The sequence below is a fragment of the Muscardinus avellanarius genome (genome assembly GCF_963383645.1).
Source record: "Muscardinus avellanarius genome assembly, chromosome: 19".
Classification (NCBI taxonomy): domain Eukaryota; kingdom Metazoa; phylum Chordata; class Mammalia; order Rodentia; family Gliridae; genus Muscardinus; species Muscardinus avellanarius.
This window is the reverse complement of record NC_137805.1, coordinates 3677873-3692277: the sequence shown is the minus strand read 5'-3', so window position 1 is coordinate 3692277 and position 14405 is coordinate 3677873. Positions and strand designations below refer to the sequence as shown.

The 14405-nt window shown below is 37.3% G+C and overlaps 1 protein-coding gene across 1 annotated transcript in view; it reads left to right on the top strand.

Moving 5' to 3' along the window:
• Nucleotides 1-14405, top strand: part of MACROD2 (mono-ADP ribosylhydrolase 2) — a gene marked incomplete at both ends in the record, with an annotated part of 2062459 nt that overhangs the window by 623976 nt on the left and 1424078 nt on the right. Inside the window, one exon of the mRNA XM_080716162.1 lies at nucleotides 11875-11991. Coding sequence (XP_080572288.1) covers nucleotides 11875-11991 — 117 coding nt within the window. The remainder of the gene's footprint in view (nucleotides 1-11874; nucleotides 11992-14405) is intronic.

Genomic DNA, 14405 nt, shown 5'->3' with positions numbered 1-14405 from the left:
TAATAAATAATAAATAGATAAATACAAGAATCTGTTAGGCAGATAAGCTGTCTGTAATGGGTTTGCCTAGAAGTCCACCCAAAGGCATTTTCTCTTATGTAAATGAGTCACTCAATCTCTTTTTTATCTTTGAAAGACATGTTGGTAAATATAGATTTTAAGTTGGATCCTGATTGAGATTGGGCTCTCTTCGTAGAAAAATGAGAACCATCTATGGCAAAATAGCATTTTCTTTGGTTGTTTGTTTTGTTTTTAGAAGCAACAAGGATATATGAAAATATGTTCAGGGCTAAGTCTTAAAATAATTTTCACCATGAAGTTAGCATTAGATAACTTCATCATATTCTGGGCAGTATATTAATCAGCTTGACTTTCTACCTTCAGATGCAGCAAGGAGGTATAGTTCATTGTTTCAAAATTTTCCAAGAAATTGTAGTGGCTACTATAATATTTCTGAGAAATATTTTATTCTTTTTTTCTCATTTTGGAATTCAAGTCCAATAAGAGAAGTCTAAGTCACGGTTTCTTGGGCATCTGCACACTAATTAGGTCCTAGATTCTAGGAGAAAGGGAATATCCCAGTTTTTAGAGATGAGTCCTTAAGTATTTGGGCCAGAGATTGAGCAGGATAGTTGTGTGACCCATAACTAAAAACTGCTTCAGGATTCTTAGCTAAGAAATGTGAAAATGTGTATTCCATTACATTTATCATCTTCTCCTGGGATCAAAGCCAAAATATCCTTTTCAGATTGACCAGTAGGATCAAGAGATTCATAGAAGTTATTTTTTAATCAGCTCAAGGCGGTTTCAAATAGCTAAGCCAAATTCCACACATCTGTAAAGTCTCAAGATGTGCATCTCCTCTCATTGTATTGTATTTTCTCCCAGACATTTCTTCTCCTCCCTAATGGGAACACTCGTGCTGTTCAGTACCTAACACATAAATCTTTCATGTAGGCTATAGGTAACCTCTGAGGGAATCAACTTTTCACCTGATTACTTCAGCTGTATTGTTTTTCTTCTCCTAAGACTTTAGGACAGCTATTAAAAATTATTCCCTCGTGTCTTTCCTTGATGAAGATGGATTATTGCTTTTATCTTTTCTGATGATGATGATCATAAAGAGGAGAAGGAGGAGGATGTTGATGACATATATCTAAGTAAAAAAAAAAACACTTCCGGTTGGGTGTGGTGGCACACACTTGTAATCCCTGTGCTTGGGAGGCGGAGACAGGAGGATTGAGCAGGTTCTAAGCCAGCCTCACTTGCTTAAGAGACCCTGTTTAAAAAAAAAAAAAAAAAAAAAAACGTATAAAATAGGTCTGGGAGTGTAGCCCGGAGTTGAAGGGCTTCCAGGAACCCCACTATTTATTTAACTCACAATCCTATGAGTTCATCATAAAGTGAAACATTTTTTCCTGCTACTGGACACTCCCGTGTCTGGTCGATTTCCAGGAAGGCTAAGTGCTTGGCCCAACTGGGATGGTCCCCGATGAGGCAGCTTGTCTCTCTTCCACATGGTCTCTTCTCCTTCCAGGCTTGCCTGAGTTTGTTCAGATGGGAGCTGAGCAGAGATCCAATAGAGTAAGCAGAGGTGCAAAAGGCTCTTGAGGCTTAGACACAGAGCTGGCACACAGTCATTTCTGCCTTTTTCTCTTGGCCACGGCAAGTAACAAGACCAGCCTTAGATGTAAGGGATGGGGCAGGAATTGATTCTATTTCTTGATTAGAAGAGTCACATTTCTAAGAGCATAGGTTCAAATATGAAATAATTGCTGCAATTTTTTTTTTATAAAAGATCTGCTACCTTAAGATTCTTTGAGCATTTATCCAGGCACTGTGTAAGCTAAGTACTGTACAAACATTATTTATGTCTCATTAGAACTCCACAAAGTAGGCAACAATATTATATACCCATTAAATAGATAAAGAAACTCTAAGACTGACAGTTTTATCAGAGAGTCATTTTAATTACCAAGGTTCTTAACTTCAAAGTTTTTTATATTTTACATCAAACTCAGTATAAAATTTTTAACATTTATTTTTATATATGCATGTTTACACTTAAAATTACACACAAATACCACTGTAGCTCTATATCTTAGATATCTTATTTTTAGATAAAATTATAAATGTCAATAAAAGTTTGAATATAGTTTTTCACTCCCAATGTGGATATGTTCTTGTGTGTCTTTACATTGGAGATTGTGTTCCCACGACCTTCTCATGTCCAAGGCAGCTCAAGGCTATTTACTGGGTGTAACTTTGAGTGAAGCAATGTTTAATGGAAATCCTGCTTGCTAAAATGCAGACTATTAGGTGAGGAAACTTTTTAGATATTTGATTAGGACATGTGGAAGAATATGAGAACAGGGCTGTGATTAAATTTAAAGGAGACATTCTGATTGTAAGAGGCAGAACCATGTGTCCAGTTTCATGTGTTCAGTGAATACTCACATCCCTGATCACAAGCCCCAGTACTCACCACTCTCTGGAGCTTTGACAAGAAAACCAGACCGCCGGGCGTGGGAGCGCACACTCGTAATCCCAGCATTTGGGAGGCTGAGACAGGAGGATCGCGGTTTGCAGACTGCCTCGGCTACTTAGTGAGGCCCTTTGCAACTCAGTGAGACCCTGTTTCCAAATAAAAAATAAAAAATAAGGCAGGGGATGTAGGTTCCATCCCCAGACCAGCCAAAAAAAAAAAAAAAAAAGAAGAAGAAATAAAAAAGAAATAATAAAAGAAAACCAGACAATGTGTATGAGTGATTCTTAAAGTTCTCTTTTGGCAGTGCGTATCTACAGCATCTGCAGGGCATCTTACATTTGTATTCTGTGGGGTAGCTTCTGGAGAGACCAATTTTACCTAGTTGGGGTTCTCTAATATCTACATATGAGAAAAAATATATGACCCTTGACTTTCTGAGACTGATCTCACTTGGCATGATGTTTTCTAATCCCATCCATTTTTCTGCAAATGACACAATTTTGTTAGTTATGGCTGAGTAAAATTCCACTGTGTATATAGACCACGTTTTCTTTATCCACTTCTCTGTTGACAGACACCTAGGTTGTTTCCATCATTTGGCTATTGTGAATTATGCTGTGATAAAAATTAATGTGCATGTGTCACTATAGTAGTCTCACTTTAATTCTTTTCGAAAGATACCAAGGAGTGAGTGATATACTTGGATCATATAGTGGTTCCAGTCCTCCTTTTGAGGAATCTCCATATTGGCCACCAAAGTGATTGTACTAATTTATACTCCCACCAACAGTGTATAAGAATCCCTACTTTCCCACATCCTCGCCAACATTTATTATTGTTTGTTTAGTAGTTTTGATTTGTATTTCCATGATTACTAATGATGTTGAACATTTTTCATTCATTTATTGGCCGTTTATATTTCTTCTTTTGAGAACTATCTATTCAGTTCAGTCACCCATTATTTTGTTAGATTATTTACTTGATTCCCTTACAGATTCTCACAGAATGCTTTGTGTAAGATAGTTGTTTAATAAGTTTATGTTGATTTAGCTGGGCGTGGTGGTGCACGCTTGTAATCCCCGAGCTTGGGAGACTGAGACAGGAGGATTGCACAGGTTCGAAGCCAGCCTCAGCTCCTTAGTGAGGCTCTCAGCAACTTAGTGAGACCCTGTTTCCAAATAAAGTATAAAATAGGTCTGGGAGTATAGCCTGGAGGTAGAAAGCACCAGTACCACAAAATAAAATAAAATAAAATAAAATAAAAATAAATTTATGTTGATTTGATTTCAAAAGAACCTTGTTATTTCCTCTTGGGCTTCTAAGAGGTATATTCAATGAAAGAAACTTCTTATATTTTAGACTTATATGATTTGTATGATGGCTTTTAGATTAAGTTACCATCTTTTTATTTACAAAAGAAGATTAAATGACTATGTGAAAATCTAAGAACTTTAAAATCTTCCTTGCTAAAACTGTTTAGAAAATTTCATTGTAAGATGAAGAAGAGACTTCACAGGGCCGATTTCTAAAGTAACTGAACTTCACAAAATGGTGTTTTTAGAGTTTTTCAAAATTCATTCTTGGAACTCTTGGTTCTTTTTTATTTGCTTACTTGCCAGCTCCATGCACGGGGCCACAGTGTCTGGTGGATTCCTGTCCAGTGCTTTGTGGTTTGTTTCTCTTTCCTACTCTCAGGACCAATGTGCTCAATTTGTTTAAAAAAAATGGGGAACTTTATCTCAGAAATGCCAGAAAAGCAGATTGGAATTCATGGAGTAAAATGCATAATTAGATTTTGAAAACTGAGATAGTTTTACACCCCATTTTTTTTTACTTTAATTCCTCTACTTAAGTAGTGGGAGAAGACTGCCCCATAATGACATTCTCAAACACTGTGACCCAAGTGACCACTGTGACCAAGTGAAAATTCCCCAAGCACAACTGAAACCCTTGTTCTACCTTTTTACTCCACCCTCATACAGTGTAGTAATTCTTTAGGCTACAATTTAAGGAAACCTAAGTAACATGCCCTAATTAATAGGATGAAGTCCTCCAAATTCAGCCTTTGCCAAATCATTGGGGAATGATGCCTAGAAGCCAAGGTTCTTGTCCTAGTTAACTAACATCTGCCTACAAGTGTTTAGGCAGCAGTGACAGGATGGGGGATTGCAGGCATGTCAGCAGGGCAGCAAGCCTGGTCTTTAGAAGGCACTGTGGCCCTGAGGAAGAGCAGTCCTGCGAGTGGCCTCAGTGTTCACCAAGACATAGGCAGTTTCTAGGAAATCTGAAGCCTTTTTCTTCTGTCAGTCTGGTTTTAATCACAGTCACAACTTTCTGAATGAGGAGGAGAGGCTGGCGGATGTTCACTGAGTCTTCAGATTCTAGCAAGATTGAAGACTTGAGACAAACCCAGGGGAATGAATTTAGCTAAGTTTATGTGTTCATTCCAGTAATAAAATCTGAATGTGTTGCATAAAAGTTTGAAAAATAGCAGTGATCAAGCTGAATGAAAATTACCATTTGTCATTTATACCAGAAATGAATGTATTAGTCAAGACAAACTTCTGTCAGAAACATCCCATAATCTCAGAGGCTTTACATAATAGAGGTTCATCTATCATATGGTTCACAGTCCGGTCTGGAGTGTGGGGTGAAGTGGAGCTCTGCTTCATGCAGTCACCTGACTGCTGGACCATCGCCGCGGTGCTGATGTCTGATAGTGGAGCCTCTGCAGCCAGCCTGCAGACCTAAGAAGGAGAAATGGCAGAGATTTTAAGGACCAGGCATAGAAGTAATCATATCACTTTTACTCATACTCTTTAAATAGGACTTGATCTCGTAACACCCCCCCCCAAAAAAAAAAAAAAAACTACAAGGGGTTCAGAAAGTGCTACACACCCAGGAAAAAATCCAAATGGGCTTTGGTGAACGCATAACAGCCCAGCCACAGAAATCTTGAAACATTCTCTATATGGTTATTATATTTACATATGTAGCACAGCTGTCTTTTTTCTTACAAGTTCTGCTTCACTCTGATAACAGTCATGGATACTCCTATTGTTCTCTAGAAAATTTTGGTCAATGTTCTCCTTTAGACTCTTGCCTTGGGATTCTTTCTCTTTCTTTTTCTTTTCAGGTTGCGATTAGGTTTAGATGTTCTGTGTCAGTCTGAGTGCTGGCCATAGTCCTTCCTTCAGTTGCCTCATCTGGGGAGGTGTAAAAATGCTACTGTATTGTACCCAACATTGTCCCGCCGTACCACCCACCCCCTCAGCCTGCTGCCGTTTTAGCCTGACCCTTAGCAAAACATGAAGAGAAAGGTTTCTATTCATCTGTATCAGACCTGAGGAAAGTGGGTGAACTATAAAATCTTGAGTGTAGAATCTTCTCACCAGATTATGGCCACATTGTAGCTGCACAGTCCACTTTACCTTTTGACTTCTGATTGCTTGATCACTTCTTCAATATTGTTTTTAAAAAACTCTACTACTTGACCTCCAAAATGAAATTGAGTTGAATTACAATGTATTAAGCACCTCCAAAGAGTCACTTATTAAGATAGCCAGGAACATACAAGAGAATAAGCCACCTCCTGTTCCCTCAAGGTATGATAGACTAAGAGAAGAGACAAAATTTAAACACATATACTCTTCATGTAACAGCTGTAAAGCACTTCATGAGGAGGATAAAGGGTAAAACCGTGGATATTTTAACAAAAGGGGATATTATCGAATAAGGTAGTTGTACGTGTTTTTTTTTTTTTTTTTTTAAGTAGAAAGCATTAGAAGTTGAAAGTGAGCACGATTTTTCTAGGCAGAAAAGACAAGAGGAGAGGGTAGCTAACTGTCTGCTGTAGGGAGCACCCAGCAAGCAATGCCATGGTGCAGAGACAACATGTGAGCCTCTGGTAGGGAGCACCCAGCAAGCAATGCCATGGTGCAGAGACAACATGTGCGGCCTCTGGTAAGGAGCACCCAGCAAGCAATGCCATGGTGCAGAGACAACATGTGCGGCCTATGGTGAGAGCAAGTGGTGCCATATACAGTTGGGAGTATAAAGTGGAAATATCTGTGAAGGATCTAAAGCACTGAAATTTGGAATTGAGTGTTTTATAATGTGAGATATTGGGGATAGCAAATACTATTTTAAAAATTAAACATGATTAGTTTACATTTCTGAAAAATAGCTCTAGAAACAGAACTGATAATTGATTAGAGAACGGAAAACTCTTATACTGAGTTTGTACCTATAGGAATACTCTCTCTTTGTTTTTCAGTCATATACATGTGCCCCCAAGGGCACAACTAGAGCTCTGAAATGCATGAGATCGTGTTTTAACTTATCAAAGATATGGTATATAGTTTAGGCTTCTGATAGTGACAGCTTGTATCAGAATAACCTGCCTTCCAGTAGTAATTATAAATTCTTGACAAAATGTAAGTAACAACAGAAATGTTATTGGCACTAGGGAGCAACTAAAAGCAGGATGAAGCTAAAGATGATTCAACCTGTAAGAGAGAGAAAAACACACGGGGCTAGAATGCCATTTTAGAGATTATGTGGCTTTGACCTTGAGGAGCGCCATTTGCATATGGCAAGCAGCTAACAGGACTCAATGGAAAAAGATAGTTTTATTGGCATGATGAATCATAGGACTGAGTCTAGGTATTTGGGATAACTATGAATTTAAGAGGGGACCTCATAAAGAGAGAGTCATAGACAGGGGAGTTCTAAATTCTATAAATAATAACTTTAATCCTTAGTTGAATTGTGCATGCTTCGGGAAAGGCTTCAAGAAACCCAGAAATAAGACAAAAGTTAGAATGCTAAAAGAACTAAGCAGAGAATTCAGCAGCTTCCCACTTCAAATATATAGTGTTTGGAATTTTAGTTCCTTTCTTTCAACTTAGAGAGGCTTGGTTAACACCGTGGGCTTCCCACTGAAACTCCAGAAGGACCATGCTTTTGGTGTAAAGAATACAACCTAGGACTAAAGAATTTTCTTTAGAACCAAGAATAAAACTAAAATAGTCCCATCCTAACAAAGCCTCCTTATTACCTGATAGTGATTCATTTGCCTGTTAGAACAAACTTCAGCACTCTGTAGAGGAAGATAATAAAATCAAAACCTTGTACAATGCATTATCCAAAGTGTATAGTATGCCATCAATTAGTACACGGGCAAAGAAACAAGTCTAACGCGTCCATGAGTCAATATCAAGAGACCCAGAGCTGACCTGGATCCTAGAATTGACAGGTACAGATTTTAAAATCACCATGTGCAATCTATTAGGGAATGTACACAAGATATACGTAATTGGCAAGGGGACAGGAGGTTTCAGAAGTGATGTGGAGTAAGAATAAATCAAATAGAAATTTCAAGAACTGAAAAATTACCTGAAATTAAGAAAAACAGATAAAATTAATGGAAGATTTAAGACAGCTCAGTAGTAAAAAGACAATAAATAACTAGCAAAAGACATGAATGGACATCTCCAAAAAGAAAGAGACAAATGGCCAATACGCATTTGGCAAGACAATTTCATTAGACATCAGAAATATGAATTGAATATACCTTCATAGTTATTATAATTCCTAAAATTAAAAAGGCCGGCAATACTGTAGAATGCCTAAATTTGAACTCTCATACATTGTCGGGAATATGTATAAACAGTGTACTCAATTGGGAAAACCGTATATCAGTTTTTTGTAGAGAAAAACACAAAAAATACCTACCCAGAATTTCATTTGTAGGTTTTTGTCCAAGGAAATGTAAACATAAGGACTTGTAGTTTTCAGGTTTATTCATAATAACTAAGTACTAAACATAATCCTATGTCCATTCACAAATAGATAAAGAAACTATGGTATATTCAACAATGGAATATTACTTAGGAATAAAAAGAACAAGATTCTAATACATGCAACACAGATGAATTTCACAAACATGCTGAGTGAAAGACACTAGAGCCTCAGTCTGAAATTTGAGGTTATATAACAGCTAAACTTTAGTTGTGGTCGGTAGAATCAAAATGAGGGCTTGCAGAATCAAAATGTGGGAGAGGGAATTTGGATAGAAAGGGCACAAAAGAACTGTTTGGGTTGATGGAAGTGTTTTGTATCTTTATTGATGTCATGGATACATGGCTATTTAGTTTAAAAATCAAAACTGTACACTTAAGGTCTGTGAATTTAATTGTGGGTATGTTATAAATCATAAAAGTAATTAATGAAAATGAAAAATGTAATAGTGGTTCAATATGACACATTCAGGAATTCAAGTCAGACTGTCTACATCTGCTACCTGAAGGCAGTGAATTATAATGGGTAAGAGCAGAGTTGCCGCATCAGGCAGACCTGGGGTTGTAAACTACATTGCCAATTCTTTAAGAATATTGACAAGAGCCAGACGTGGTGGCGCACACTTGTAATCCCATGGCAGCCTGAGATAGGAAGATCCTGGTTCGCAGCCAGCCTCAGCTACTTAGTGAGGCCCTTTGCAACTAAGTGAGACCCTGTTTCAAAATAAAGAATAAAAGCCAGGCGTGGTGGCGTACACTTGTAATCCCCATGCTTGGGAAGCTGAGACAGGAGGATTGCACAGGTTCAAAACCAGCCTCAGCTACTTAGTGAGGCTCGCAGCAACTTAGTGAGACCTGTTTCCAAATAAAATATAAAATAGGTCTGAGAGTATATACTGGAGGCAGAAAGCCCCTGGGTTCCATCCCCAGTACCATACACACACACACACACACACACACACACACACACACACACACAAAGAATAAAAAATAGGACTGGGGGTATAGCTCAGAGGTAGAATGTCCCTGGATTCCACCCCCCAGTACCGCAAAAAAAGAGAAAAAGAATATTGACAAGTTACTAAATTCTTCTAACCTCTCATAAAATGGAGATGATAAAATTAGGATCTACCATATAAGGTTGCCTATGGTATCGTGCTTGGCACATAGACAAATTCAATACATTTAAGCTTTAGTGATTATTATTACATAGTTCTTCGGCTAGACTTTCATTGCCCTAATGCAGTCAGGAATACTGGCACGATAATTAAGACTTTAAGAATTAGATATCTGAAAACTACATTAGGTTGCAATCTAAACAATAAAAACAACATTCGACAGCATATGATTAAGTACATTAGCAAATCCTATTTTACTTACCATTTCAAAATAAGTAATTATCTCTTTGCCAAGAAAACTTCACTTTAAAACACTGTTCTTGGATATTATGTAAAAAAATAATTTAAACATAGAAGAATTAGGAAATACAAAATATTCCCTCATTTTTTAGATCACACAACAAATGGTGTGTACCTTTCCGGTACATACATACACATTTGTACAAGTGTACAAGTATGTATACATAACTTTAAATAATTGTGGCCATACTATGCATATTTTTCTAAATCTATCATTTTAACTTAACTAAATCTATCATTTTTCTAAATCTATCATTTTAACTTAGAAATGATAGATTTCTAAATCTATCATTTAACTTTAAATCTAACATTTTAATTTTATGTTTAGAATCCTATTCATCTACACAGTTGCCTATTCTTGTTAATAAATGTATAATAATATATGGCAGAACCATTTAATAAACTCTCTATAGATGAGCTTTATTTATTTATTTATTTATTTATTTATTTATTTATTTATTGCAGTACTGGGGTTGGAACCCAGGGACATTTTACCTCCTATCTACCACCAGTCCTATTTTTTTAATTATTCTTTATTTTGAAACAGGATCTCACTGAGTTGCAAAGGGCCTCACTAAGTAAACGAGGCTGACTGCTAACTCAGATTCTCCTGTCTCAGCCTACCAAAAGCTTGGATTACAAGCGTGCGCCACCACGCCCGGCTCTAGATTAGCATTTTAGTTCCACGTTTTCACTGTTTATTATAGACATCTGCCATATTCTTTTACATTTGTATTTTGCACTTATATCAATAATTCATATAATAAAACCAAAAAAGTAAAATTAGTAGTTGGAAGAATCTGAGCAAAGTTTCGGTCTTTTCTTGTACAAGAGAAATTGAGCAAATTTTGAGCAAATTTTTTGTCTTTTATAAGAAAAATTGTATTTGAGAATCTGTGTGCATAAAGAGTGAGAGAATGAACCTCAGCATATTGAAGAGTTCTCTGGGGAGCAGAGAAAGTAGTGGGTTTTTGTATTTTTTTTTTTTTTGCTTCTCTATATTCTTTCTTTCTTTTTTTTTTTTTTTTTTTTTTTTTGGCAGTACCCAGGGGTTGAACCCAGGGGCATTCTACCTTCCAGCTACACCCCCCAGCCCTATTTTTTATTCTTTACTTTGAAACAGGGCCTCATTAAGTAGCTAAAGCTGGCCGGGAACCTGCAATCGATCCCCCTGTCTCAGCCTCCCAAGTACTGGGATTACAAGTGTGCACCACCACGCCCACCTCACATTCTTCTTTTTCAAATAAAGAAAAGAGTTGTTTTAAAATATCATATTATGCTGGGCATGGTGGCGCATGCTTATAATCCCAGCATTCGGAAGGCTGAGACCTGGAGGATCGCGGTTCACGGGCAGCCTCAGTTACTTAGGCCCTCTGCAACTCAGTGAGACCCGGTATTCAAAATAAAGAATAAAAAATAGGGCAAGGGGTATAGCTCAGGGGTCGAATGCCCCTGGGTTCCATCCCCAGATCTGCAAAAAAATAAAAATAAATAAAATAAAATATCATAATATTTAGGATAACTGCCATCAGTGCAGCATATAACACTCCTGTACACGTAAGTATTTAAATTCCACACACACTCTGTGAGGTACTCCCTTTATTGACACTTTATTGACATTTTTAAGGAAACTGGAGTTTGGAATAAAGGCTGGATATGAAGGGGCCCCAATCAGAAGCCAGAGAGTAACACCGGAGGCTGCTGTGTGCAAACGTTCCAGAGTATCTTCTTTTTTTAATCTTGACCTCTTTTATTCTAAAAGTTGTGGTGTGTTGGAGATAGCACTGGACGGTTTAGGAGAGAGAACTATTAGCATTTCTTCTGAACCCTGTGTTCAGGAACAGTGAGTCTATGACATGAAATTGGTTGTGATGGGCACATTTGCACCAGTGAAATTGGAAAATGCTACGTTTCAGGGACTCCCATTCCTCTAGAGAACTAACATTTGCCAGCGCTTCTACTTAACACATAAACCAGAGAGACAGACATAAAGACAGACATATGCCAGCACGGACACATTGTGTTGCACCTTAAGTTTTTTTTTTATTTTTATGGGAATATGAATTTCCAGAAGGAACAAACTGAGTTCCTTTTCTCTGCCTATCTTGAGTTTTATATTTATTTCCAAAAGAACAAACACAAGCTAACTTTCTTCTCTCTTCCCTAGTGGATGGCTGTATTCACAGAGCAGCTGGTCCCTGTTTGCTAGCTGAATGTCGTACCCTGAATGGCTGTGAGACTGGACACGCGAAAATCACATGTGGCTATGACCTGCCTGCAAAATGTGAGTGGAACTTCCTTGAACACTGTTTTAAAACCGGTTAAGAACTCTTGCTCTGTCTTATCCTTCAAGTACACAGTTTGAAAAGGAAATAGTAATGGCCATATCCCATTAAACACACTTGCGTTCAGATTTTTTGCGCGCGTATTTGACTGTAGGTGATTTTTTTGTTCAGGTCTTTAACAGAATGTCTCTGAAATAGGGAAATAAAAATATGAACAAAATGTACATTACGGTATTTAAACAATGCAAGTGATAGCTTCTGGAAACGATGCCGATTTTTTATTCCTTGTTCAGGTTGTGGATGTGTTTAGAGATCAAAGTAATGTATTGTTTTCAGCTGCCACGTAAACGCTGATTGGCAATTACAGCCAAGGCATCTGTCACACTTGGCTCTCAGGAAAAGCCAATGGAACGTGGTTGTCAGTGCAGGGATGTATTTGCCCTTTGGATGCGGAATGGTCAAAGTTTCCATTATATTTGAATAGGGAGAAGCACTGCATTTGATTGAACTTGTTGCTTAGTTGGTTAGCCAACCCAGGTGGAGTCGTGCGAAATAAAAATAGTAAGAGAGAATGCAGTTGAAGGTGCAGCTTTTTGAAGCATGTAGTCTTCAGGACCTGGGGATAAAGGCAGTGTGTTTCATTGTCCCATTAAAGTGTGTATTGACCCGGAAATTGAGATCCAAATGTATTGATCATACCATTCCACCTGCTTCCTATGATGTTGCTCAGAACAGTTAATACATTTCATGTAAAGAAAAAGCTGGTTTTGTTTTATCTGTTTTTCTTAGCAGCAGAGAAAACATTCCTAAAAATTATAGCACAGTTTGTAGGATACCTATTGAATTTTATATAGACAGATTGTGTCAGAATGAATTTTGTATGGATATGTGTGAGTAGGGAGATGGTTTTAAAGTAATCTTTGTAAAATATCACAGTATGTTTAAAGTTGAGGATTTTAGTAAAGAATAGCATATTAAAATACATTTTTATTGTAACACTACATTATATATTGCTCATAGTGTTGAGTGAAAATATGTCAGCTACATTCTATTTAAGTTTTCGTTTACTCTCTTATTTTTCTTTGTGTTTTTAACTTTGTGTGAAAGAGTCAACTCATGTGCCAAATGGCCCCTCACTCCTATGTGGAATATATGTCAGCTAAAACCCTATATGTACACTAGTGTTTAGGATATAATTCACCCCTGACTCAGGATCTGCATATTAAGGTGATTTTTCCTCTCCAGGATTACATGGCCTCATGTTTACGAATGTGGTCCTTTTTTTTTGTTTGTTTACTACACTAACTTTTTTTAAATTTAATACATTACCATTTTGATATAGATTACCCACAGTGCTATGAGAATGGGAAGATGACTATTTTCAGACTTGTGTCTATCCTATATTAAGACAAAAACCAAACTTCTCCATTTCTGAGGTTTTGAAGGCAAATGATAGCTCTAGTATATGGACTGACAATGTGAAAATCTTTTAATGTGCCCACTGCATTTAACATACCTCTAAATGAATTACTCCGCTTCTTTGAATGTCAGCGTTTTTATTTCAGAGTTGTTGAAGACTTGCACAACACCAAACACTGATGTACAAAGATCAATAATCTAATATTTGTATTTGGGAAATTCCCACAATTGAATAATATCTTTGAGCCAAGTTGTGTCTTTCATGGGTGTCCTGGGGCAAGGGAGTCGTTGTGGGACTAGAACTGGAAACGTGGAAAGTCAGTCCTCCACAGGACTCAGCAGAGAATCCTTGTAAGATGAGATACTGATTCATACTGAAGTTACCACTTGCGGCATGTTGAGTAAAAATTATCCAACAAAATAGAAATTATCAGACAAGCCTGGTAGCACCGCCTCATAAAAGTCACAAACATGGACTATTGACGATAAAGTCTTGGCATTTCTGTATATTTAAAAAGATGGATGCTTGATATTAAAAGCATAAAGGAAAAAATATGAAAATGAGTAATAATAGCTTACATTTGTATACCACTTTATAATATTTCTCAGTACTTTCACAAGCCCTTATATTTTAAATTAGGTTTTATAAACACCGTGTGTTCATTTGTGTTTTTCATTTCCCCGAGAGATGTTTTTCTTTCTCATCAATTTGGTTCATCCATTTCAGAGTCATTAACAATCCACAGATGTGCTTTTGTAGTGAGAGAATGAAAAGGAAGCTCATTACACACTGTTTGGGTCATTTTCTCCTCCATATTTAATAATTATATGGCAGTTTGACAGCAGAGACTAGTACCTATCTGTCCTCTGAGACAGTGGGCTTATCATTTTAGGGATACTAAAGCCAGTCATCCAGCCACAGTGGTACTGTCTTCAGCATCAGCAATTCGTTTGGAAAATGCTACTGTCTGTATTGCAGAGAAGCTTGATCATT